General features: G+C 42.0%; 3 protein-coding genes across 4 annotated transcripts; 2 read left to right on the forward strand and 1 right to left on the reverse strand.

The window, feature by feature from the left end:
• LOC8067131 (pre-mRNA-processing protein 40C) lies at positions 2118–12517 on the forward strand. 2 transcript variants are annotated; one of them, XM_021447169.1, is made up of 16 exons: positions 2118–2619; positions 4627–4773; positions 4893–5084; positions 5201–5837; positions 5910–6073; positions 6189–6226; positions 6984–7062; positions 7189–7653; positions 7982–8065; positions 8690–8830; positions 8983–9089; positions 9192–9303; positions 10279–10422; positions 10506–10652; positions 11360–11482; positions 11976–12517. In XM_021447169.1, the coding sequence occupies exons 1-16, from the start codon at positions 2188–2190 to the stop codon at positions 12270–12272; spliced, it is 3309 nt and encodes a 1102-aa protein (XP_021302844.1). In that variant the 5' UTR covers positions 2118–2187; the 3' UTR covers positions 12273–12517. The 2 variants fall into 2 exon arrangements, with proteins under 2 accessions (XP_021302844.1, XP_021302845.1); XM_021447170.1 differs by having other exon boundaries at positions 2194–2619; positions 4627–4750.
• LOC8067397 (pentatricopeptide repeat-containing protein At3g22470, mitochondrial) lies at positions 15052–16825 on the forward strand. The gene has a single exon (XM_002464422.2). It carries the CDS (start codon positions 15112–15114, stop codon positions 16432–16434), a length of 1323 nt encoding a protein of 440 aa, XP_002464467.1. The 5' UTR covers positions 15052–15111; the 3' UTR covers positions 16435–16825.
• LOC8067132 (type III polyketide synthase A) lies at positions 16793–19630 on the reverse strand. The gene is made up of 3 exons (XM_002467013.2): positions 19537–19630; positions 18523–19070; positions 16793–18078 (listed from the first exon to the last, which is right to left on the reverse strand). The coding sequence occupies exons 2-3, from the start codon at positions 18989–18991 to the stop codon at positions 17090–17092; spliced, it is 1458 nt and encodes a 485-aa protein (XP_002467058.2). The 5' UTR covers positions 18992–19070; positions 19537–19630; the 3' UTR covers positions 16793–17089.

The raw sequence follows: 25354 nt of genomic DNA on the forward strand, positions 1-25354 counted from the left end.
TTATTGGCTCTTTTACTAGACAAAACTCGGGGGCACCGGACGTGTAGAAGGTCAGCCACCGGACGCTCAAACCCAGCGGCCAGTGCTCAGAAGACAGCCATGTGTCAACCTTTTGAATCTCACACATTGATCTCTAACGGTCACTTTCAAACCACCGGACGCGGTTAAGTGGGCACCGGACGCGTCCGATGCACTCCGGACCCGTACATAGAGAGGATTGCAAAAACGCGGGGTCACCGGACGCTCTCGAGGGAGTCTGATGCTCAGCAGTCAGAAAATGCTCGACTATGTAGTTGCTGACGTCATGCATCACCGGACGCGCGAACAGTGTCTGGCACGCATCCGATGTGAGCGTCTGATGCGCACTGCTCACTCACGCTAGAAACTGACAATACACTGGACACACATGTTCAGCGTTCGAGTGAATGTTTTTCAAGTGAAAAACACTTGAAAAACACTCCCGCGATTTTTCCGAAACTTTCACCGGCGCAATAGAAAATATGCATTATATTTTCTCAAAAGCTCCGAATTCCGCCTCTCAAGTTCGCGGAGGGAGAAAGGAACCCAAACCCCTCTCTACCTAGGAACTCCACCTTCTTTGCAAATATACTAAAACCACCAAGTGTCCACCACCAATATGCAAGTGTGTTAGCATTTCACAAATATTTTTCCAAAGGAGTTAGGTTAGCACTTTACTAGATCCTAATGCATATGCTTAAGATATGGACCTAGTAGCACTTAATTCGAGAGATGACCATGATTTTCCCTCTTGATAGTCGGCTATCTATCCTAAAATCGGTCAATCACTTCTCTACTCATTTTAGACCCATAAAGGCAAAATCCTATATTTATACCTTTACCTTGATCACTTAACTCCTTGTACATCATCATGATCTCTACTCTATGCTTCATCTCTTTGTAAACATGTGGCTATCCTTCCATACTACCTTGCAACTTCATCACATGTGTTGCTATGCCTAACTCAAATCACTTAAACACAAGGCATTAGCGACTTGGTATCATTAATTACCAAAATCAAACTTAGGCTTTGAATGGTAGATACATGCACAAGTATCTTGTGAACAATATCAACATGGCTCGACACGACGCTACAACAATAGGATTGTCCATACCGCGACAATGGTCAACTACAACGTTAGGAATGGAGCACCTTGCCATCCCGTACAACGCCATACCTTAATCCACGCCTCAAATCAACGTCATGATGTCATAACACCAAAACATATACCTTATAAAAGGGGAGGGAGGGTCTCGTTCGAGAGCAAATCGACATAGATCGCTGCAACTGAACACTTCACAAACACGAGACAAGTCCCACACATTACATATAAAGCCGAGACCTGGGACACACTCCCTCTCTTGTATCTTGCTTGTAACCCCTACTACGAGCACCTCAGGTGCAGGATAATACAAATCTCCTCTCCTACTGGGCGTAGGGCATTCGAGACCGAACCAGTATAAACCCTATGTATTTCTTCCTACATCACCATTTTGATTGAGGGCACGCAGACACATATCTACTCGTTAGTGCCTGGACCGTGAGTCTAGACACCAACAACTTTTGTTTGCATTTGACAATTATTGTCCAACCATAGACTAACTAGACTCAAAAGATTCGTCTCGCAAATTATAGACAGACTAAGCAAATTAGTTATTTTTTATCTATATTTAATGCTTTATGCATGCGTCTAAAGATTCGATGTGACGGAGAATTTTATAAACTTTTGAAATTTTGAAGGCATCTAAACATGCCCTTAGTTCCCTACCCAAAAACTTTTCATCAATCATATCGAATCTTTGGACACATGTATGGATCATTAAATATAGACGAAAACAAAACTAATTGCACATTTTGTCTGTAAAATTGCGAGATAAATCTTTCAAGTCTAATTAGTCTTTAATAAGACACTAATTATCAAATAAAACAAAAATGTTACGGTAACCAAAATTTAAAAATTTTTCAGAACTAAACAAGGCCTTCCAACCCGGCCCATTTAAGATTAGCCTGTATAACGTTCAGGCTACGGCCCACGGGCCAATTTGAAGAAAATCCAACCCGTGTCTTTCTCTCTCTTCCACCTCGGTCTACCGCTGCTTTCTCTCGCGCGAGGCACGACGCTCATCGATTCATTTCACAAAACCCTAGGCCCCAACTACCACCCAGACATGGCGACGCCGGCGTCGGCCGTCTCCGACGTGGGCGGCCCACAGGTCGAAGAACCCTCTCAGGCTAAGACAGCTTCCATGGCGGAACCAGTGGCCGCCGCGGCGGGATTGGCAGGGGCATCCAATCCATCTACCGTCGCGGCGGCAGCCCCCGGAGATGCCTTGTCCGGCCCCGTGTCCGCCACCACTTCCGATTCTGCGGCGGCGCCTCCTCCCGCTTCTCCTGCCACGCCCGCAGCGCCTCCTCCCGCTTCCCCTGCCCCGCTCGCAGCGCCAGGGCCGCCACGGCCGCAATTTGCAGGCTCTCTATCCTACATGGCGCCAGGAGCACCATCTCCGTCGCCAGCCTTTTCTTATAATGTACTGCCGAGGGCGCCACCAGCGCCGCAAGTTGGCGGCGGTGGAGCTTCACTACAGCCATCCTCTTCTCCGGTAGGCATCCTCTTATCTGCCTTGCCATGCTGACTGTTTATGCTTACGTTTAAGGTTTTCTTTTTCTTTTTGCTTTTCTGTGTATGACCACATGTTTTAGCGTTGTAATTTTGTTTAGAATGAGAATGATGTTAGCTATTGCGACTGAACTCTACTGATTACTGATTAGCTTTTATGATGAGCAGCGACCTTTGGGCCATTCACAATATCACAATAGTTGATCATTTCTGTATGCAAACCATGTAAAGTCATAAACCTCTCTCGTGTGTCCTATAGAAACCTTTCTATATTCATGGGAAATTGGGAACTCCATGCTCATAAATTCACCCGTGAATTTGCTAGCTGAATTGTAACACAGTATTTCGGTTCTTTATGGAGCTGATGACGTAGCCAATGCCTTTTTAGCTTAAAAAAAAACGGCAGGCTAACTCATGCTTTTGGTCAGGTTATTGCCTATTTAACTATATGTCGCATAGCTCATGCTATTGTTTTAGTGTTGTGATTTTTTTGTCATGCTAAAATGCTGTATTTTGATCAAATATGATAGATAGCAAGACCCGTTGTATGTGATTAGCTTGAGGAGTCTTTGCATGAGGAATTTTTGAATTCTTCAAATGCCTAGAGAGTAGAAACCTACCCAGACAGTTATAGCTTTGCATTATGTCACGTCTATAAATACTTCATAATCAAAATTGATTAAGGGAAAGCTGATAATGCAACTGACCTTCCACATCTCGCAGCGAATTTGACATTTTTTGCATAGTCTGCAAAATTGTATGTAGAAAAATAAGGCCCTGTTTGGAATTATGTCACATCTATAAATGCTTCATAATCAAAATTGATTAAGGGAAAGCTGATAATGCAACTGACCTTCCACATCTCGCAGCGAATTTGACATTTTTTGCATAGTCTGCAAAAATTGTATGTAGAAAAATAAGGCCCTGTTTGGCACATAGTCGTAGTACAAATGGGGTTGAGACCCTGTTCTATCCAGTTGGGGTTGATGAGGGTCGACGTCAGGATTCACATAGGGTCACCACACCGTTGGTGCAGGGTCACCACGCAGAACAAGAAGAGCAATACAAATCCCTTTTTCTCACTAACTAGATGAAGAAGCTTACATAGATTGAGGGTTATTTCGAATTTCAGTTTTTGACGAGAATCCGTGATATCCAGATCAAGCTAGATGTTCTCCAGTGATGGGAGGAGAGGTGAGAATGGATACTGCAGCAAAGGTTGAATGGGGATTGTGCGGCGGTGGTTGACGGAAAGGAATAACCGGGAGTACTTTGTTCCCATGGTCTGTTGTTTGAGGGGCGACGCCGTGACGGGAGGTGGAGATGAAGGCAGTGATATTGTTGAAGGACCCAAGAACAGATAACGGTGTTGTTGCCTTGCCTCCGTGTGTGATGCATACCCTGTATATGGTTTAGGGCAACTAGTGTTGGGCTGGTGGGCCAATATATGGCTGTCCAGCTAATCCTTTCCTTTTTCTTCTCTTTCCTTTTTCCTTTTTAAACATGTGATTGATTTACCTGTTGTCTGGTTACATATGAACATGTGCTTCAGTATAGCTCTTCATCCCCTGGCCATCAACCCAGATTGCTTGGGGTCATGTACCATGTTAGGAAGTACCATTCAAAGGAGCAGTCTCATCTTTTAATCTGATCGACCCAGAGTTCTGGTGACTATGGTTTCGGATACCTTATGGTTACGCAGATTCTGCTTATCGGAGATCCTAGCAAAAAACAAATTCTGCTTATTTAATTCATTTTCAGATCTGCTTATTGATAAGCTGCTGTGGAATCCTGCCATTTGTAAAACAGATCCTAATACAGAATTAGGATACTGACATCCCAAATTTGGAAGAACAATATTTATGGTAAAATAGGATGGAATGATGGAAATTACAAACAAGTCAGCTTAGTCCAGTGTTCAATTTGCATTATTTATCTAATGTTGGCATCACGACATATGTATGTCTCATGAACTTTTTCCCCTTTCCAGGCTCTTACGGTTGCTCCTATGCCTGCGTCAGCTCTTCAGCCACCAGCCCCAGGACAATATTTTGGGAGCAGACCTTCTTTTTCATATAATGTTGTTTCGCATGCTAATGCTAGATTGCCTACTGGTCAGCAGTTTCAACTTGACACTGTAATTTCTCATGGCTTTATTATCATTACCATTGTTCTATATACATTTTTTAATCTTAAGCTTGTGACCTGATCCTATTATCTGATGCACTAACACTTGATATCTTTTTTCTTACACAGGGAGCAAATCTTGCTGGTCAAATTTCTAGATTTGTTCCACCAGGTTCCTTGCAGCCTCCCACCCCTGGGCACATAACTCGACCTAGTACAGCATTCCCAGGATCTATGGCACCAAATCCTCCTGGATCTATTCAGTTGCCTTTTTCAGTGCCAAGGCCATCCAGTATTCCTTGTGGTGCCAGTGCACAACAGGTGCAATCACAAGCCTCCCAATTTCCATTAAGTACTGTGCATACTCTTTTTTCTTTGTATGTTTGAATCTTTGGAGTAAACCATTGCTGACTTTATGATTTTTATTACATATACAGGGCAACTCTGACATTAATAATTTGAAATCGGATGGCCCAAGTGCATCAGAGGTTACCCCCCATGCCATGCAGTTATCTACTGGCATGCCATCAAATTCTCCTTCAACAATTGCAAGTGCTTCCGGAAATCCTTCAATCCCTATTCAAACACTAACAAATTCATCAGTGCCACCTCGCCCTGAGGTATTTGGAGCCGCTAGACCATCTGTCCCTGGACAACCTTCTGCAATCGTCTCTAATCCAACAAGTCTCCTTGGGAGGCCTATAGTTCCATCTGCCGCTCCTTTGCCCCAAACAACACCACCAATTGCAACCCAAGGTGTTACTCCGCAGAATTCTCAACCACCATTTTATTCATCCTATCCTTCAGGACCTGCTATTATCCCAGCTCAACCTTTATGGCCACATCCTCATCCTCCACAGCCTACTGGATTTCAGCAGCCTCCCTTCCAGTCCTATCCAGCTGGTCCTGTAGGGTTTCTTGGCAGGCCAATAGTTGGGGCTTCTGCTGTGACTACGGCCTTTGCCAATGTGCAACCACCTGGTGTGTCAACTGGTGGGGATTGGAAAATACAAGCATCAACAAATCCGGGATCTGAACAGCCCACTCATGCTTCAGCTGAACCAGATTCTACAGGCAACGTTTTCACTGGATTTGATATTTCGTCTTTTTTTTTAACTATTCTATTGATAATGTTTAATGCTGCAGGACATGGAGGTCAAGTCAATGAACGGCTGGAGGAAAATAGAAATACTGGAGTTCAGGATTCAGATGCATGGTCTGCTCACAAAACTGAAACTGGTGTTGTATATTATTACAATGCTTTGACAGGAGAATCGACTTACCAGAAACCAACTGGTTTTAAGGGGGAGGTAGTTGCACAGAGGAATAGCTTTATCAAGTAATATGACTTCATTCTAGTTTGAGGACATGACAATTTACTATCACGATTGAACTAATCTTTTTTTTTAAATGTTTTTGCTGCAGCCGGAGAAGGTTGCAACACAACCAGTTCCAGTTTCTTGGTATGTCTGTCTGAAAGTCCCATGTTCATACCGAACTATGTTTATCTGATTTGCAAGTATTTTCTTGTAGTTAATTTGTCCCACTTTATTCTCTATGGAGTTCTCGAAGGCACGCACAATCATTTTATTGTGAATGATGCCATGATTTCTGAATTCTGATTGCCTCTGCATTAACTGAAAAGTTATAAAGACATTTGTTTACATGAATAGGAAGTCTCTAAAGCAATGATTCATTTTAGACAAACAGTTTGCCAGCTATGGATTATGATAGGAACCTGATCACTATTCTAAAATGAGGGCTGTTGGAGCCTCAGAATTCTTATTCCCTGCCATGCTGCTGCTTAGCCACATTGTTTTTGTTGTGCTTTAAAATGGTGTCATGAAGACCAGACTTTTGCTGAGTTACATGAACCCTTTGGTCTTTTTTAATTTGAACATGCTGCTAACATTTAGTGCTGTATTCCACTACTTTGCATGTTTAATAGTCTTTTTAGTTAGACATAAAGAAAACTCTAGGCACAGAAAGATCCAGTTTGCTCAACAATGGTGCAATCATAATGGTGATCTTAAATGCTATTGTATCATTGTATGATAGGTTGTCTAGCAATTTTGATTGCAAAATTACTAGCTAAAAGTATGCACAAGGTTCACTATCCTTTTTAATTGCTATTTTTATCTGATGAATGCATCATGGCTTGTCATCTATATTCGTTTATGTCCACAAATTTAATGCGACATGGAACTGAATCTCTGCTAGGGATAAATTGGCTGGTACTGACTGGAGCATAGTAACTACAAGTGATGGAAAGAAATATTATTATGATAGCAAACAAAAGGTAAGATCTAGACCATGGCCTAGTAGCTCAGCAACATCCAACATATATAATAATGGGATTGTGTTGGTCTTTTGGTATCTCATGAGTTTATGTATGTCTTATTGCTGTATGCTGACTTGCTTACAGGTTAGCAGCTGGCAACTTCCGCCAGAGGTGTGTGAGATCCTCAAGAATGCGGAATCTGGTTCCTTAAAAGAAGGTTCAACTTCAGTGCAGGATGCTGCTACTATAGAGAATAAGGGAGTAATAAGCATTGATGCAAGTACTCCTGCCATACAGACAGGTGGCCGTGATTCGTTGCCACTTCGGCAAACAGTTGCCCCTGCATCGCCATCTGCATTGGATTTAATAAAGAAGAAATTGCAGGATGCTGGTGCTTCCAGTGCGCCTTCAGCTCTGGCTGCTTCATCTGCTGCTTCTGAATTGAATGGATCCAGACCAGCTGATGCTGCACTTAAGGGGCAGCAAGTGGCGAATAATGGTGAGAAATCAAAAGATAACAATGGTGATGTGAATATGTCTGATTCCTCTTCAGATTCAGATGATGAGGAACATGGACCAAGTAAAGAGGACTGCATTCGTCAGTTTAAGGTGGTTTTTGTGACATTCCTCTGGATCTTAGTGTAGATACTTTGAGGGGTTCATTGCTTCTCAATCGGTTCTTTTGTTATGCTGCCCCATACCTTCTGTTATTTATTTTCTTTTCTTATATAGAGATGATCATTCAAAATAGTGAACTTGATGCTTTCTCATTTTGTTGGGTCTGGTGCCATAGACTTGTGCCTTTTCTGAGATAATGTTGTACTATTTGTATATTTCTAGTTGGAGAATTGAAATAGCTAATGAAAATTGTGAAGTTACTTTTTTTTATCACCATAGATGAATATACCATGACATGCATGTGTGTTAAATTTCACAGGAGATGCTAAAGGAACGAGGAGTTGCGCCATTTTCGAAGTGGGAGAGGGAACTTCCAAAAATAGTGTTCGACCCACGCTTTAAGGTTTGCTAAAGTTTGTATTTTAATCTTGCCTGCGAATCTCTTGCTGCTGTCTGATTTGATTAGCACTTAAATTAGATGCATCTTCCCCTATGAAGAAACTTACATAATGAAAACTGAGTGCTGCAGTTGCTTTTTTGAAGAAGGAAGTTGTTTATGGATTTCTGTAGTATTAGTTTATGGATTTCTACTCCTTTTGAAGTAGTGGTGAAATTGTTGTTCACAGAAGCAATAGGTAATTGTTTGGCTAAAACTTTAAACAATGTACTGAATTATGCATACCTGAATGTTTTTTTGGGAAAGTGCAACTATTATCCTATGTGTTATCTTTCTTTTAATTGATTCTAGAACTTCTGCAAATTGTCTTATTTTTGTGGTAAACTGAGGCTCAATTTTAGTACATCAAACGTATAACAAGAATAATTGAGCAATTGAGAGAGAAATTATACTGAAGAATTAATGATTTTAAGTATTAAGTATTCTTTTGTGCATTCAAAGCATAGTATGATTTTTTTTTTGAAAAATAAAGCATAGTATGATTTCCATTCTTACAAAGCGGTAATTTTCTCTATAAGAAACAGCTGTGGCTACTGATTAACTCTAAAAGATATTTTGTTCCTTTTACAGGCTATTCCTAGTCACTCAACAAGGCGGGCTATATTTGACCACTATGTTCGCACACGTGCTGAAGAGGAGCGGAAAGAGAAAAGAGCTGCCCTGAAGGCTGCAGTAGAGGCTTATAAAGAATTACTTGAAGAAGCATCTGAGGTCTGTTATTGATACTTTTATTCCCCCCCCCCCCCCCTGTAACCTAAGTAACTTGGCCATATAATGATGGTGAAATGGCTTGCCTATAAATGTTACAATATTATTGGATTCATAAATGATCAAGTGTCATGCCATCTTAATATATATTGCAGGACATCAACCAGAAAACAGACTACCAGGAATTCAAAAGAAAATGGGGTGCTGATCCAAGGTTTGAAGCCTTGGATCGAAAGGAAAGGGAGGTGCTCTTCAATGAGAAGTATGGCCAACCACTTTCTTGAACAAATGATTTTGAATTCCTTCTTTGAAATCAAATTGACGAGCCATGTGTAAACATAATGCATTGTCAACTTTTGAGCAGGGTGAAGGCTGTTCAAGAAAAAGTCCAATCAATGCGCAAAGCTGTCAATGCTGATTTCAAATCAATGCTTCGAGAAAGTAAAGATATAACTTCAACTTGCCGATGGGCAAAAGTAAGTATTTTGTCTCATTTCACTGAACATAACTACTGCAATAATAAAGCCTTAGTACCAAGGAAGTTGGGGTAGGCTAGAGCCTAGAGATGAAACTCAAGAGTCAAGAGCCATGTTGCAAAAAACTGTAGTATTAAATTAATCACAGTAATTTAATACTATTTATTTATATAATATAGAAGTAAATAAATCGAAGTCTAGCTTATGGTTCTGGCATGTGGATTGTTAATTTCCACATACATACTACTATCCAAACTCCAAAGATAATTCTTTGTATACATTGCGCTCATTGCTCTTAGATCTGCATCCTAAATTTTGATTCATGTAATTTCGATGCAACCAATCCTTCTGACCCATCACATATCGACACTAGCAGATTATAATCTTATAGCTGTGTGATTCCATTGATGCACGTATCAGCTTTCAGTTCTTTTATCTTCTATTCCTGTTAGCAGGGATTAACACATAATCTTTTGAGATCCAAGTTAAGTCCTGAACTTGACATTTGTGTGGATAACTTGACAATTAACTGAATTCTTCTTAGATGGATGTACCAAGTCAACAGCTGCCTTGAACCTAGGGAGGTGTTCTGTCCAGTAACTAGCATACACTGATCTACTGGTGACTGTTAGTATACCTGTTCTCAAGGTCCTGTTATCAATCTATCATCTGAATAACTTCACTAAAGTATGATCGCCTGTTTTGGTATGATAGTTTTGTCTGAGTTACATGTGGTCTGATCTTGCCATCCTGAATTCCTGATGTTCACATTTATGAATGCTCTTTATATCAGTAAGTTTGCAGTCATGGGCCAGTCGTGGCCCTGAAACAGCTCCTCCCGTTTAGCATGTCATAAAATCTTGCAACATCTAGTTAAATGCCTTTTTTTAAAGGGAATCACTAATTGTAATAATAATGTACTGATATTGTTCGATGTAAGTTTTTGAGTTGTTTTTCTGTTCATGAATCATGTAGGTGAAAGAAAATTTCCGCAGTGATCCAAGGTACAAAGCTATGAAGCATGAAGAAAGGGAGACTATATTTAATGAATACATAGTGGAACTGAAATCTGCTGAACAGGAAGCAGAACAAGCTGCCAAGGCCAAAGTGGATGAGCAAGTTGGTCAACTTAACTGATAAACTTTATTATTCTATTTACTATGTATAGATATAGATTTACATGTACTTTGGTATATATCCAGGCCAAGTTAAAGGAGAGGGAACGTGAAACACGTAAAAGGAAAGAAAGAGAAGAACAGGAAATGGAAAGAGTAAAAATGAAGATCCGTAGAAAAGAGGCTGTGTCATCATACCAAGCTTTACTTGTTGAAATGATAAAAGATCCCAAGGTGATTTGAGTTGCATATTAAATTCTTAAACTGAGCATTCTTCAAATTCTCAGTATCTGTTAATGAAGCACTTATTGACTGTCTTTCATTGTTCGACAAAAGATTGTCATTCCATTTATTGTGCCCTCCATTGATGAGTTTCTTTGCTATTTGGACTGGCTTCATTTGGCCAGTTGCTACTAGATGAACGAGTGATAGGAGATATTGCCTAGTGTTGTGTTCAATCAAAAGCAAATTTCGACGCTACTAGCCAGTTGGAAGTGGCATTGGAAAGAAAGAAAAGCTATGAGAGTTGTATGGAGAGAGAGAGAGAGAGGAAGAGAGATTGGTTGCCAACCATAAAGCCCTATCTTTTCCTGAGACCTATGAATCCATGGTTCTGCTTGAAACGAATAAGAACATGAACAGGTGTTAGCTGGTTTCTGGTGGTGTGTTTGTTTTTGGAAATCTGAATGCTGGGTCTCTTCCAAAAGCATCACATGTTACTGGTGAGAACTATGTAGTATGCACTATGCAGTATGCTGCTGTAGCTAGGATGGGTCGTCACTTCTCTGGTCTTGTTTGCTTGCGTTAATTTTTTATCCTAGTTTATTTTTTTCCTGGCTTTAACAGACATTGTTTTGCTGTACCTGCTATATTTAACTTCACATTGGCAAGTTGGTAACTATGCATTGTACAATTTAACAATTTACATTTTTTTTCTGTAGGCATCATGGACCGAATCCAAACCGAAACTTGAAAAAGATCCGCAAGGTCGTGCTCGAAATCCTGACTTAGGCCAAGGTGATGCAGAAAAGTTGTTTCGTGACCATGTCAAGGACCTATATGAGGTAAACCCAAATGTTATGAATGCCTGTAGCTACTGAACTAAGAATTTGAAATTACTCTCTTACCATGGCTGTTTGTTCACTGAGGTTTGCTTTGTCATTGAGGTTTTGCTTTGTGGTTTCTGTTCTGTTCCAACCAATTCCTTTAGGCACTAGATTGTTTTTCGTCATGCACACACTCTAGCTGTTAAAGCGTTACTTGTGGTCTTGTGGACACAATCACACAACCACTGCCTGGGCACTAGGCACATAACCTGTGTCTACACATCAGCAAAAACAACCTGCTACTTTTGTCAATAAATCAGCTGAAGGCAAATATTCAAATTCACAGTGACTTTTGTGTTGCTATTGGCACGTACGCATGAATTTAATTGCATGTTTTTGTTTGACATTGTAGTCTTGCACTTGTAAGCAGCTGCTGTAGGATCTTCATTGAAATGCATTTCACAATTCTTCATGGATGCTTTACCATTTTGACTTTTTTGACTTCCCTCAGCGGCGTGTACGTGATTTCCGGGCACTTCTATCTGAGGTTATCACTCCCGAGGTAGCAGCACGGACAACAGATGAAGGGAAGACGGCAATCAACTCATGGAGTGAAGCAAAAGGTCTTCTGAGATCTGATCTGAGGTACAACAAGCTGGCGAGTAAAGACAGGGAGTCTATTTGGCGGCGCTATGCTGATGACTTGACGAGGAAACTCAGGCAATCAGACACAAAGGAGAAGGAGAAAGACAAGCCCGATACAGATGGGAAACAACTTAGGTCCTCTGATCCACCTAGGCGGAGGTAGCTTGTAGTTGTAGTAACAGCCCGCTTGTACTTCCTAGTTGCTACTCCTAATATTTTTACTGTTGATAGTTATAAGGGCGTGCTTACACTCATCTGCAACATTGAATAGTCACTGGCGCACTGCCACTTTCGATACTGAGAGTTTCCATCCATGTTATAGGAGGTTTTGCCTTGCAAATCTATTTCCCTTTGTGGAGCAGATCATATATTGTTGAAATATGAGGCGACTTTGCACTTGACGAGTTACATTACCTTGCACTTGACGAGTTACATTTTTGTCTCCCACGCCGTTTACTAAGTAGTGAGCAAATCAAGTTTGGTTACTTACTTGCCACTTGCCAGCTTCTGTTTTTTCTGCGTCAAATGAGTGCTGCTCCTGTCCTGTGAAAACCTAGATCATCTGTATTCAGGATGCGATCTACTTGCAGCGTTCTCTTGTAGACACATTCGACTCTGAAACATCTCAACATTTGGACTGAAGAAACAAAGTATGTCTAGTGCAGTACCGGACAAGTGCAGTCAAATCGTCATATGCAGTTTGAAACAAAGATTGGTCAACTAATACTCAAAAAGCAGTGGTGCTGGGCTGTCTGCAGTTTAGGTTCCGTTTGGCACTCCATTCGTCTCAAAAAGAATATAAATCTTGCTTCTTGATGAGTCAAAAATTCTTTTTCTTTGATAAAACATATCTGTATTTCAAGTAAGGAAAACAAGCATACACGCAAATGCATACAAACACGTATAGAAATACGGAGATGCCTGCCATAACCAAACTACACGAAGCTCTCTAACAAAGTAAAAATTACAAACGATGCCCTTGGAAACTTCATGAACCACCTGGAGTCGTTGTCGTCGTCGACAACCGACGTCATCACCGATGAAGACGAACACCACCATGAACCGGAGGAATCCCATCGCACCAAGGCTTTGAGCGGAGTCGAAATAGACACCTGTCCCGAAGGACAGGATGAAGACAATGGTCACCCACGACCCAGGCCTCACCCCAACTCCTCCGGCTCCCAGATCCTGTCACAACTCCGACGACCACCGCCATCAGAGAAAGCTTGAGATCCGGCCACCACATCCACAGACTTCTCCGTATCCAAAAGAAAGAAGGCCAGCGGGAGCATCAACTGATGAAGATGATGGAGCTCCGGCCTCGAACTCCTGAAGGTTCGCCAACCTCACCGTGGACACCGTAGAAGAGCAACCACGGGGCGAAGAAGAGGACGCAAAACCTTATTCCATGGCGGCGTCGACGCCTTTGCCTCGCCAACGCCGCCTGAACAGACTCGTCGCAGTGGAACAACCACCCGGCCAAACCTAGCTCTACCATCAACCGATGGTGAGCAAACCCTAGACCTAGGACACAAACCTAGCCTATATACAGCCGTACGACGATTCGACGGACTTCCTCCCCTCCAACGCCATGCCAGCCGTCCGACGAAATCGCCATCGGAAGACGCGCTCGCTTCCTTTTCGCCCTTGGGATACTGTAGCAGGGGAACAATGCTTTTGCTACCCACTCCCCTCTGAGTAAAAAATTCTTAATATTGATGTTTATGATACATAATAAATATTATCAAATTAATTAAGAAATATATTTTTATGATAAACCTAATTAAAGATCTAAATATAGATGATATCTTCTACTCCCTCTATACTCATAAAGAAAGTCGTTTAGGACAACGACATGGTATCCAAAGCCTAACTTTAACTTCTTCTTTTTATAAAAATATTTATCAAAAAGTGGTATATGTATACTTTTATGAAAGTATTTTTCAAAGATAAATCTATTTATATGATTTTCATATTTCCAAATTCAACAACTTAAAAGTTATTCATGATTTATATTTCCAATGTTTGACCAAAACCTTGTTCAAAACGGCTTTCTTTATGGATATAGAGGGAGTATAAGTTTAGTCAAACATAAGATTCTTTTGACTCCTCGTGAAGCAAGATTTACATTCTTTTTGGGACGGAGCGAGTAGAACTTTGGCATTCCTTGTCGCTTTTCTTTCTTGATCAATCCACTAATTTTTACTTCACCATCTTTAGGTCCTCTATATATACTGTAACAAAGAGCAAGAGTTATTTGGAGCCAAGTTATATAGGGCTCTAACTATTTGATCATGGACGATAACTGCCAACTGCCTTCCCTTTCTTATGGGGTGTGTTTAGTTCCCCGTAAAAAGCAAAATGCCAACTTTTTGGAATGATGGAATGCAAAATGCTAAATTTTTTAGGGTTATGTTTAGTTTTATCTAAAATGCAGAATTTATTACCCTCATAAAGACCGCTTGGGGCTCTTTTGGGCTTTTTTTTAACCTTTTGAGGCCAAAATCAAAAATAAAAAAATAGCCACTTTTTTGCTAAAAAAATTGCATGGTGTTTAGTTCTATTATGCAAAATGATAGAGCAAAACCTAAAAATTTTTGGATGAAAGGGGAACTAAACGCCCTTCAAAAAAAAAATACAAAATGCTAAAATTTTTAGGGTCGTGTTATGCAGAATTTCATGCCCTCGTGAGGGCCTCTTGAGTTTTTGACCTTTTTTGTTGTCTTTCAAAATCAAAATCCAAAATAGAGAATAACCACCTTCTTGTCAAAAATTTTACATAGTATTTAATTGTATTTTATAAAATGATAAACCAAAACCTATTTTTTTAATAGAAGGGGAACTAAACACCCCCTAATCGCTTTCTGTCCCAAACCCTAACGCTACACTGATACAGTATTACAGTGTGAGTGAGAAAGTAGAGAAGAAAAGAAATAGGCCCTTAAGGCCCAAACCCTGCCAAACCCCGTACCGCTGCGCACCCACGTCCCCGGTTCCCCACCATGGCGTCCCTCCTCCTCCGCCGCCGCCACGCTGCGCACCCACGCGCCGCCGCCGCGGCCTGCGCTCCCCTCCTCCGCGCCTTCTCCGCGCTCCCCGACGTCGATCCCTCGGCGTCCTCCACCGCAACCCCAACCTCTACCCCGGCCGCGCCCACCTCCACCTCCGCCCGCGCCCCCGTGCTCGACCTCCAGCTCGCCGTGCGCGCCGAGTCTGACCCAGCCCGCATCCACTCCCTCGTCGCCTCCGCGCTCTCCGGCGATGACTTCCCGCGCATCCACACCTCGCGCCAGCTCTTTTCGCTGGCCACCTCCCGCCTGACCCGCCTCCGCCGCCCCGACCTCGCCGCCTCGCTCCTTGACCTCCTCCTTGCCTCTACCCCGCCCTCCCCGGGCCTCCTTGCGCGGGCGCTCTCTCTTTACCCGGGACCCGACGACGCGCTCCGGGCCTTCTCCTCGTCTCCCCCCGCCGCCCGCTCCGACGTCTCCCTCTCGGCGCTCCTTTCGGCGTTCCTCCGCGCCGGCCGCCTCGATGAAATCAAGTCCACCATTACCCTGGCAGAGTCCTCGCATGGGGTCGCGCCCGGCCGCGCCTCCCACAATGTGCTCCTCCACGCGCTGGTCAAGAATTCTGAGCTTGCTGCTGCCCGGAAGCTGCTCGACGAAATGGCTAACAAGAAGTTGAAGCACCGCCCTGCCCCAGACATCATATCCTACAACACTGTCCTTGCTGGTTGTTCCGTGCAGGATGATGAGGAGGGGTTTGAGAAGCTTTTGAAGGAGATCAGCTTGAGCAACCTGGAGCCAAATGTTGTCACCTACAACTGCCGGATACAGTGGTTCTCCAAGAAAGGCGAGACAGTCAAGGGGGAGGAGCTGCTTGACGTGATGGAATCGAAGGGTGTAGCGCCGAATTACCTTACCTACAATGCTCTCGTGCAGGGGTACTGCAAGGAGGGAAATGTTGGGGCAGCGACGCGTGTCTTCAAGAGGATGAAGGTGATGAAGAGGCGTGAGGGAAGAAGTGACTTGGGTGTTTCTGCGCATTCACAGGTATATGTGGTGCTGTTTAGGAGTTTGGTGGAGAAAGAGAAGCTTGATGATGCATTGTGGATTTGTAAGAGCTGCTTTGCAATGAAGGCAGCACCGCCCTTTGAGGCTGTTAAGGGTTTGGTCGAGGGTTTGGTGAAGGCAGGCAGGTCAACAGAGGCCAAGGATGTTGTTGCCAAGATGGAGTTTCTTGTGAAAGGCGATGCTAAACTTGCTTGGGGGAAGGTTGTTGCTGAACTTTCTTTCAAAGAGGGACCGCCAAATTCGAATCCATGATTTGGTAGAGGCATCTGCGTTTCTTCTGATTGATTCATGCATTTTGGACTTCGAATGATGATGGCGAAGAAGATAGGCTTTCAACATGGGATCCAATGTTGCCTTCTTGTTGTCGCTGGACTGTATTTCGCAAGGTCTGTGGTTAGATCAGGATGTAATGGATGCTCCCTTTACTGTAAGAACTTGCTCAATTTTGTGTTTTTCAATAATACTTGAAATGATGTTAAAGTTTGACATTTGTCAAGTGCTTAGGAGATCATGATAGATGATACATCTACTATCTATCATTGTAACATGTTTGTTGTAATGTGTGTTTGATGCCACATCGCATAATTACTCTGTTTTTCCTTTGAGAATATGATAGTTGCACTGTAATTAGTGCACTCGTGCATACAATCAGTATTGAAGTAATCCTGCAATCAGTGCATAGTACAGTGGAACAACAGGCTGTATAGTGCCTTATTTCTACAATGTCTAGGAAGCAAACTCAAGTACCTTACACTGTTTGATAGAGAAACACATAAATACAGTAAAATGCTAGCGATGTACTATGTGGTGCACAGCTGCCACCAAGACATCTATGCTCTTTATGCGATGTTTCTGTGTATATATAATTAATCTTCATGCTTGCCATGTAAATTTTCCCTCCATTATATTAGCTTGTGAAGGTTTTCTTAACCCCTCGGACTAGCAGTCCTTCAAAGGTGATGCCTGGGCCAAAAGCCAAGATCAATCCCCACTCTTCGCTTATTGCCCCTTTCTTTAGCTCGTCCCTCAAGTACTCCAGCACATAGAAGATTGTATTGCTGCTCACGTTCCCATAGTTCTTCAAGGCTTTTCTGCTAATCTTGAGCTTCTCTGGCTGAAGTTCAAGGCAGAACTCAAGCCTGTTCAATATTGCTGGTCCTCCAGGATGCACAGCCCAAAATACATCATTGAAATCCTTTATCCCTACCTGGTTCATGAGAGTCCTGCAGAAACCTTCTATGCGGCTTTCAATCTTCTCAGGCAAATCACGCCCTAGTTTAAAATTAATTCCTTCCTCTGCAATCTTGCCATCAATTACCTTATCAGTCCCAGGCAGGAACTCCTGTGTGGAGAACTCAAGCTCTAAGAAAGGATCTTCTGCTGGTGCCATGGGGCCTGCTCCTATAATCACAGCTGAGGCACCATCACCAAACAGGGCAGCACCAACAAGGTCATAAGGACGGTCATAACTTGGTGGCCGGAAACCTAGCACAGTGGTCTCGGCAGCCGTTACTAGGACACGGCTCCCTGGGTTGTTCTCAGCAATGTCCTTGGCAGTGCGGAGGGCAGCAGCGCCACCGGAGCAGCCAAGGAAGAGAAGGGAAGTGCGCACGGTGTTTGGGCTAAGGCCAAGGCGGGCAGCCAGGTGAACGTCTCCCCCTGGGAGACGAAGCTCACTGGATGAGATGTAGATGAGGTGGGTAATATCAGCTGCAGGGCGGCCCCAATCGTCAAGGGCAGCACGAGCTGCAGCTGCACCAAGGTCGATCACCGCAGCATTGCAGATGTCAAGGCGGGGTGTCAGTGTTGGAGTACCCTCCATCTTCAGCTCTGGGTGCTTATCCAGTAGCTCCTTGGACATGACAGTGTACCTTGTCCTCACTGTAGTGGTCGTGCCTGGAAAACAAAATCATTTGGGCAATACTCATCTGTTTATCGTAGGCAAATCAAATCATCACATAAATACTGAAGGCTAATCTTATACAGTGAGCCAGGAAGCTCTAAACAGGATGCAAAAAGTGAACTTAATCAGCATCATAGCGATTTTCTTAGAGCAACAGTTCACTGAAATTGTGTGCCCGTGTTTTGTTTGCTTCTATAAGGAATTGTAGTGTTTTTTTTCGTACTAGTTCCATTTTTCACTTTGCAATAGACAATTATATGACAAGGTAATGTTAAAAATCATGATCCTGTGACAACTGGACGTTGTTGTTTAGACCTTATATAGATCTTTATGACTAGATAGAGCTAAGATGCATTTGTCAACTTAAAATTCTCCATCGTAAAGATAAAATGAATTTACAAAGCAGCAAGTGTGATGAAACAAGGAAGGAAGCTTACAAAGGCGCTCAAGCTTGGCCCTGGTGGCGGGATCGTCGCAGCTGCTGTCTTGGAGGTAGCTCTCCACAACCTTCTCCTGAGGCAGAACTTGGTCAGGGAAGCCCTTGCCCAAGGCGAGCAGCATCGCCTTGCCCCTGGAGCTCTGCTGGCTCCTGCCATTGGCGCCGCCCGTCATTGTCACCGCAAGCACTGGCTCTCCTTGGCCTACTACCTTTCTGTTTCTAATGCTGCACTGCTGCTGTGATTTTCTTGTGCGGCGAGGCCATGGCAAACATCTCGGGTGCTTTAATAGGCGACGCGGTCGCAGAGGCGGGGTTTGTTTGGTTTCGGTTGTTTTGCAGGAGACGAAGAAGGCATGAGCGAAAACATGGTAGGTCACGGACTGGTCGTCTCGTTCCTCCTCCTTTTCTGGAGGGAGATGGTTCATTCTTTCCACCCCTTCTTTGGTCTGCCCAGTAATTTTGCCCATCCAGTTGGTGTGATCTTTTGTTACTTGTCCTTGTATGACGAGTGCTGTTTACATGTGGTCGTGTGGTTGATGCTGAAACCTGTGGTATACTTCGTCCGTGCCAACATAAGTGTCGTTTTCGCTTTCCAAAAAATAACTTTAACTAAATATATAGTTAAAAATGTGAATATTTATAGTACATAATTAGTATTATTAGAAAGATTTTTATGTCTTGTTTTTAACAAATTTATTTAGAGATATAAATATTGCATATATTTTTTACAAATCAAGTCAAACTTGTGGCATAAAAATCTAAAACGACACTCTTTTTGAAACGGAGGGAGTAGGTGCATGTTCTACCATTCTATCCAAGACGAAAAGAATGCTAACACTGTATATCTACAGTTCATACAAGAGGATTACAAAAGAATTATTGGGCCAGGCATGAGGATACGTTCAAGTCCATATATGTTATTTTTCAACAGAAACCGGCTGCAATGGAAGGCTTCCTAACTGCAATAATTGAGATGCAAAAAATAGGTACAAGGGTTAGACAGGAATAGAACCTGAAGACTTTTGAGTGCATTAGTGATGATGCAAAATCATCTAGTTTCTCATAGCCCATCTTGTTCTGAATAATTTTTTTTGTTCGAATGCTATTTTATTCTTGGTGCAAATCTTCTACTATGCGAAATCCGCACCTTCGGCTTTGGCTTATTCTCTTGCCACGTGTCTCGCATAGCTCCCACAGCGAAATCTGCACCATCGGCTCCAGCTTATTCTCTTGCCACGTGTCTCATGTAGCTCCCACAGCCTCCCATTGGCCGTCGCCTACGGCAGCCGGCTCTGGCCCCAGCCCCACGCGGCCATTCCCCCGCTGCGGCGATCCCAGCCATCCTCGGCAGCCGGGCTGCGCCACTGTAGCCGTGCCTGCGCGCGTGGCCAACAGACCGTGGCTCGCGCGGAAGGGCCGGCCCTGGGACCACGCAGGCCCGTCGTAGCTCGCCGGCCGACCGGCCGTCGCCGCCGTATCTTTCCTCGGCCGAATCGAAGCTAATGTCCTCACTCCGCAATCCTGTGTGCGTGCTCTGCTCTGCTGAGCCGCCCGCGGCAAGGTTAGGCCTAGCTGCTAGTGCCACCCCTCTTCCCACACGACTCTCCATTGTTGTCGCCGGCGACCACACGGACTGAATCATCCGGAATCGGCCCGTCCCCTGCTCTGCTCAACGCTCGTGGAAGAGGAAAAGAGAATACAAGCTTTTCTAAGGTTCTTAATGCAAAATTTTCTAAGGGTTGATAATACATATCAGAGCATGTTGAGAATAAGGAAAAATACACGAGTCTGATGCAAAGCATTTTTCGTATTAGTTTATCTTTCTTGCGTAATCAACATATATTCATCTAACAAAACATGATTGATCCACTTGCACACGGTCTAACATGGGTGCAACACTTGAGTTATAATCAAATTTGTTGGAACTCGTTGTATCCATCATTTTCAGAAGGTCAGAATCACATAGTTAATATCTATTTAAGACATTCTGCAAAAAATAATTGTTACTATAAAATTATTCATTTATTAATGTAGAAATTGACATTATATATTATACTCCCTCCATCCTAAATTATAAGTCATTCTAAAAATCTTATAGAGTCAAAGCATCTCAAGTTTGACCAAATTTATATGATAAAATAATAACATTTATGATACCAACTAAGTATCATTAGATTTTTTATTAAATATATTTTCCTAGTATATCTACTTGATCTCATAAATCTTTATAACTCCTTCTATAATTTTGGTCAAACTTAAGATACTTTGACTCTTCAAGATTCTTGGAATGCCTTATAATTTGGGATGGAGAGAGTATATAGCAACATATACTCATTGTTTCAAAGACGTAATGGAGAGAGTATGGCATGACACGCCTATGTTTGTAGTCTCATACTCCCTCCATTCCAAACTGTAAGTTATTCCAAGAATCTTGGAGAGTTAAAATATCTTAAGTTTGACTAAATTTATAGAAAAAATATACGGTTTTGTGGCATCAAATAGATATACTATGAAAAATATAATTAATGAAGAATCTAATGATAATTAGTTAATATCATAAATGTTATTACCTTATTATATAAATTTAGTCAAACTTGAGATGTTTTGATTCTTTAAGATTTTTGGAATGACTTATAATTTGTGATGTAGGGAGTACTATTTTTGGAATGACTTATAATTTAGTCAAATTGTAGCTATAAATAGTCTAATTAATTACAGAAAAGTATAAGTCTAAAGCTGCATAAAAAATTTGTACTAAAATATATTATATTATATATTCAATGTGTAGATCTACTAATCTGAAGTCCAACAAAATTAAGTTTTCTATTTTATAATTTTTATGTGATTTACTATAATTTTTAAGAAAAACAGCCAAAATAAATAAAAAGAAAAGGACAAAACAACTTTCAAAACCAAGATGTAATGTGCACGGTTTTAAAAGTTGAGTATGTATTTGTCCGGTTTTAGAGTTCAGAGATGAAAAATCAAACTTCGTAAAAGTTGAAGGACCTAAAATAGACTTTTTTCTTTCCTCAGAGAGTTAGAGATAAACGCCTTGTTCGTTTGGCTGATAAGTCATGGCAGAAAGTACTGCTGGCTAATTTATTCTGAGAAAAAAACACTGTCGAATGACTGGAAGTTAGCGCCAGACCATTTAGGCCTTGTTTAGATGTGAATTTTTTTTGGATTTTGTTACTGTAGCATTTTTGTTTGTTTGTGGTAAATATTGTCCAATCATAGACTAACTAGGGTCAAAAGATTCGTCTATATTTAATGCTTCATGCATGTGCCACAAGATTCGATGTGATGTGGAATCAAATTTTTTGATTTTCGGAGGTGAACTACACAAGGCCTTGAACTACACAAGGCCTTAGGCCTTGTTCAGTTCTAATTTTTTTTTTGCAAAATAGGAATAGTACTATTTTCGTTTGTATTTGACAAATATTATCCAAACATATATTAACTAGACTCAAAAGATTCGTCTCGTCAATTCCGGTCAAACTATGCAATTAGTTTTTATTTTTATCTATATTTAATACTTTATGTATACATTTAAAGATTTGATGTGACGAAGAATCTGAAAAATTTTGCAAAATTTTCTGGAAACTAAACAAGGCCTCAGCTATTTGGCCTTAGCTAGCGCCGGCCCAAGGGATGCTGGGAGTCTCGAATATATAGGGTCTCTCCTCCTGTTCGCCACCGCGTTCCCCACCTCTATCCTACCTCGCCGCCGCCTCCGACTCCGCAAACACATACGGCGCGATGAAGAGGGCTTCTGAGGTCAAGCCATCGGTGAGGTGTTCCGAGGAGCCCGTGGCCGGCGACGGCTCCATGCGCGCCGTGAGCATCACCAAGCGTGCCAGGCTTGAGGAGCCGGAGGCGGCTGACGGCATCACCAGGCGCTCCCCCAAGCCCCTGGCTGCCGACGGCGCCGGCATCGCTAAGAAGCGCGCTCGCAAGCCCGAGAAATCATCCAAGATGGGTAAGGGGGCAGAGGAGAAGAGCAAGAGATCCAAGAAGAAGAGGGCGGAGGAGAAGAACAAGCAGCCCAACAAGGTGGAGGTGGTGAAATACGTCTCCAAGAAGGAGGAGAAGCAGGTCATGACCGAGCTGGCGGAGAAGAGCAAGAAGAAGATGCTGGTGAGACACGAGATCAACCAGGCTGATATGGGCCCCTTTTTGTCTGAAGAGATCTGGAGCTACGTGATGTCTATCGACGTGTTCACGTTTAAGGACTGCACCATCCATGAAATCGAGATGTCCTGCGACCCTTCCACAGAAGACAGAAGGCATGCTAATCGTAGGAGGCGCATAGAAAACCAGGCGAACCTGCTCCGTCAATACCGCATCAATGGACACGCGGTCATCCAGTACGAAATCACCGACGATGAGAGGGATGCGGAGGTGTAGAATCTGTGTTCACTTGCTTGTTAGGGAGTTGATGCTATCTTCATTCATGGCTGACCTTTGTCAGATGCCTAAGTTGTAGTATCTTGTCTGCGATGCAGCTATATATCCTAAGATCAACTCATTATTGTTATGTAATCATGCATCCTGGTGTGTTATATTGTCATCTATTGCTACTGGTTATTCAAATGTATCAAGTACAAGCCACTAATATCTGCTTTAGATATCTATATTATCGTCCTAACATGTACATTTTGTGTCTGCTTTTTCTGTGCATTCAGTGTTTGATGGGCACTTAAGAAAGGCTGAGATGCATGTTTTATGATATGGTCATGCAGTTAAATTAAATATAGTGAGATTCATTAAGAGTTAGTAAATGTTGCATTTGATGGGGTCTGTTATGGTGTGGAGCCTTTGTTTTGTCATAGCATTCTGTACATGTGGTCGTGCCATAACATAGTTCATCTTTCTGATTCCTGTTTTCTGGACTTCAGAAGATCACCCACTGTACATGGAAAGACACCACCAATGGCATGGCATTGACATGCTCTGTGATCCTAGTGACAGTGGTCACACCCCCACTCCACCTCATAGGCAGCAGAGTTTTTTACAACATTACTCACAGTATAGATCATATGTTTGTATCTCTTGGAATTTTCATGTTTCGAATTGAAGTTGGTTGGTAGTATCTGGAAGAAAAGTTGGTTTTGGTTAAAATGATTGGGGTTGATGGTTATTTTTGGTACTTTGTAATTTAAGTGGTTTTATTCTGATTGCTGGTGTGACTTAAGAGGTAAAACAGTAAAGAAATTTCAGGATACCTGGTGTCAGTATTTCCTTCTTGCATCTGTCTTTCTGTTTAGTGCTGCAACTGATGTCATAAAGCTATATCTGGTAAATGAACTGAGATCTGCTGTGCATTATTATGGGAAGTAATGAGGTATAAGATTAGTGCTTACCCTTGACTATATGTGTTGTCATAACTGCAGGGGGAAGCTAAGAGTGAGACCAATATTATTTTCTTTTTAACTTTTCATTTGCATGTTATATGCTTGAATCTGTATGTATGCATGTTTCAGATGGAATGATAGTTGTTTCTTGATTTTTCATTAATTCATTGTAAACTCTCATAGTATGAATTGATTATTTTCAATCTCCAGTTTATGCAAAGTTGTCTAAATAGCTGGGACTGTAGGAAATCGACCTGTACTCTACAAACGGTAAATTGCTCTTAGACCAATTTTATAAAGGAAAAGTAACAATCATGTGGGTCACCAACAGTTAAGCATCATTTCATATTAGACTAAAGCACTGAGCTGCCAAACTAATGTCCATCTAACAGTAACAAGTTATGTACTTCCAAGTTCCAAAACTGCAAAAGCATTTTGTTAGCTTAATGCCAACCACTGAAAGTTAATACTAGGTTGATACAGGATGGAGTCCCTATGTCTGGCACAGTAAAATCCTTCCATGTTAATTTACTCTGTTTGTGGCTGCAATTTTTTTCACTACAATTTGGCATGTATTATGTGTATTCCACGATTCGTTTACCACCTTTGAATTATGTGTTGCTTCTATTTCAGAAAAAAAAAAGAGTTGACCACAATGCAATATGCTTAGTTCGGTCAGCATAATCAACCATTTATTTCTGTTGTGTCCATCTTATTTATTTTGTAGTTTCTCCCCTTTGCTTCTGTAATTTTATAGCTGGAGGCTAAAGTTAGCATGGCAAGGTGATTGGATTTTAATGATACGTGGAGTCAGTTGCCCCAATTATTCCAGCTCGTGAATAGCACAAGCATATAGACCTTCGTGTTGGTGCAGGGGGTTTTGAGAATGTTGGATTCTTAAAAATGGACCTGCAGAATTACCACAATGACCACAATGCTTGATAATGATACCCTTCACACAACCCGCACCCTGAAGACAACATGGGGGATAGAGAAGCATGGCAGTGAGATTTTCACCCATGAAACTTGTTAAAATCACTGGTATCATTGATGGTTCTCGAGGACCAAAAGTTGTACACTATAATAGATCAACCATGGTTGCAATATGCACCCCAGTATGTTGTTTGGAACTCATGGCATACCATGTCGCCATATCATTCCCGTTCTAAGAAGTGCCAAGATAAATGAACTCCAAAGCTACTCAATCCATGTTTGACTTTTTTTGACACCAAGTTGACCACTCGTTTTATTTAAAAAACTGTGTAAAATATCTTTTTTTGTTGTTACTTGGTTTATTAATAAAAGTTCTTCAAGAATGACTTAAATTTGACTATGTTTGCATAAATTTTTTTTGAATAAGATGAGTGATCAAACTTAGGGTCAAAATAGTCGAACGTCTTATAATTTGGGATGAGTATTATTTATTAGAAAGGTTTACACAAGCAATAGGAATGATGTGGATGGTACCTTGTT

This window comes from Sorghum bicolor, chromosome 1 (genome assembly GCF_000003195.3).
Source record: "Sorghum bicolor cultivar BTx623 chromosome 1, Sorghum_bicolor_NCBIv3, whole genome shotgun sequence".
NCBI lineage: Eukaryota > Viridiplantae > Streptophyta > Magnoliopsida > Poales > Poaceae > Sorghum > Sorghum bicolor.

Excerpts from the sequence above, each read along its gene's own strand:
- LOC8067131 (XM_021447169.1), top strand. The coding sequence starts at position 2,188 with ATGGCGACGCCGGCGTCGGCCGTCTCCGACGTGGGCGGCCCACAGGTC. Across the intron at positions 8,831-8,982 it reads TACTTGAAGAAGCATCTGAG|GACATCAACCAGAAAACAGA; the intron begins GTCTGTTATTGA and ends TATATATTGCAG. Across the intron at positions 11,483-11,975 it reads ATGTCAAGGACCTATATGAG|CGGCGTGTACGTGATTTCCG; the intron begins GTAAACCCAAAT and ends GACTTCCCTCAG.
- LOC8067397 (XM_002464422.2), top strand. The coding sequence starts at position 15,112 with ATGGCGTCCCTCCTCCTCCGCCGCCGCCACGCTGCGCACCCACGCGCC.
- LOC8067132 (XM_002467013.2), bottom strand. The coding sequence starts at position 18,991 with ATGGGCAAAATTACTGGGCAGACCAAAGAAGGGGTGGAAAGAATGAAC. Across the intron at positions 18,079-18,522 it reads GGCCAAGCTTGAGCGCCTTT|GCACGACCACTACAGTGAGG; the intron begins GTAAGCTTCCTT and ends TTTGTTTTCCAG.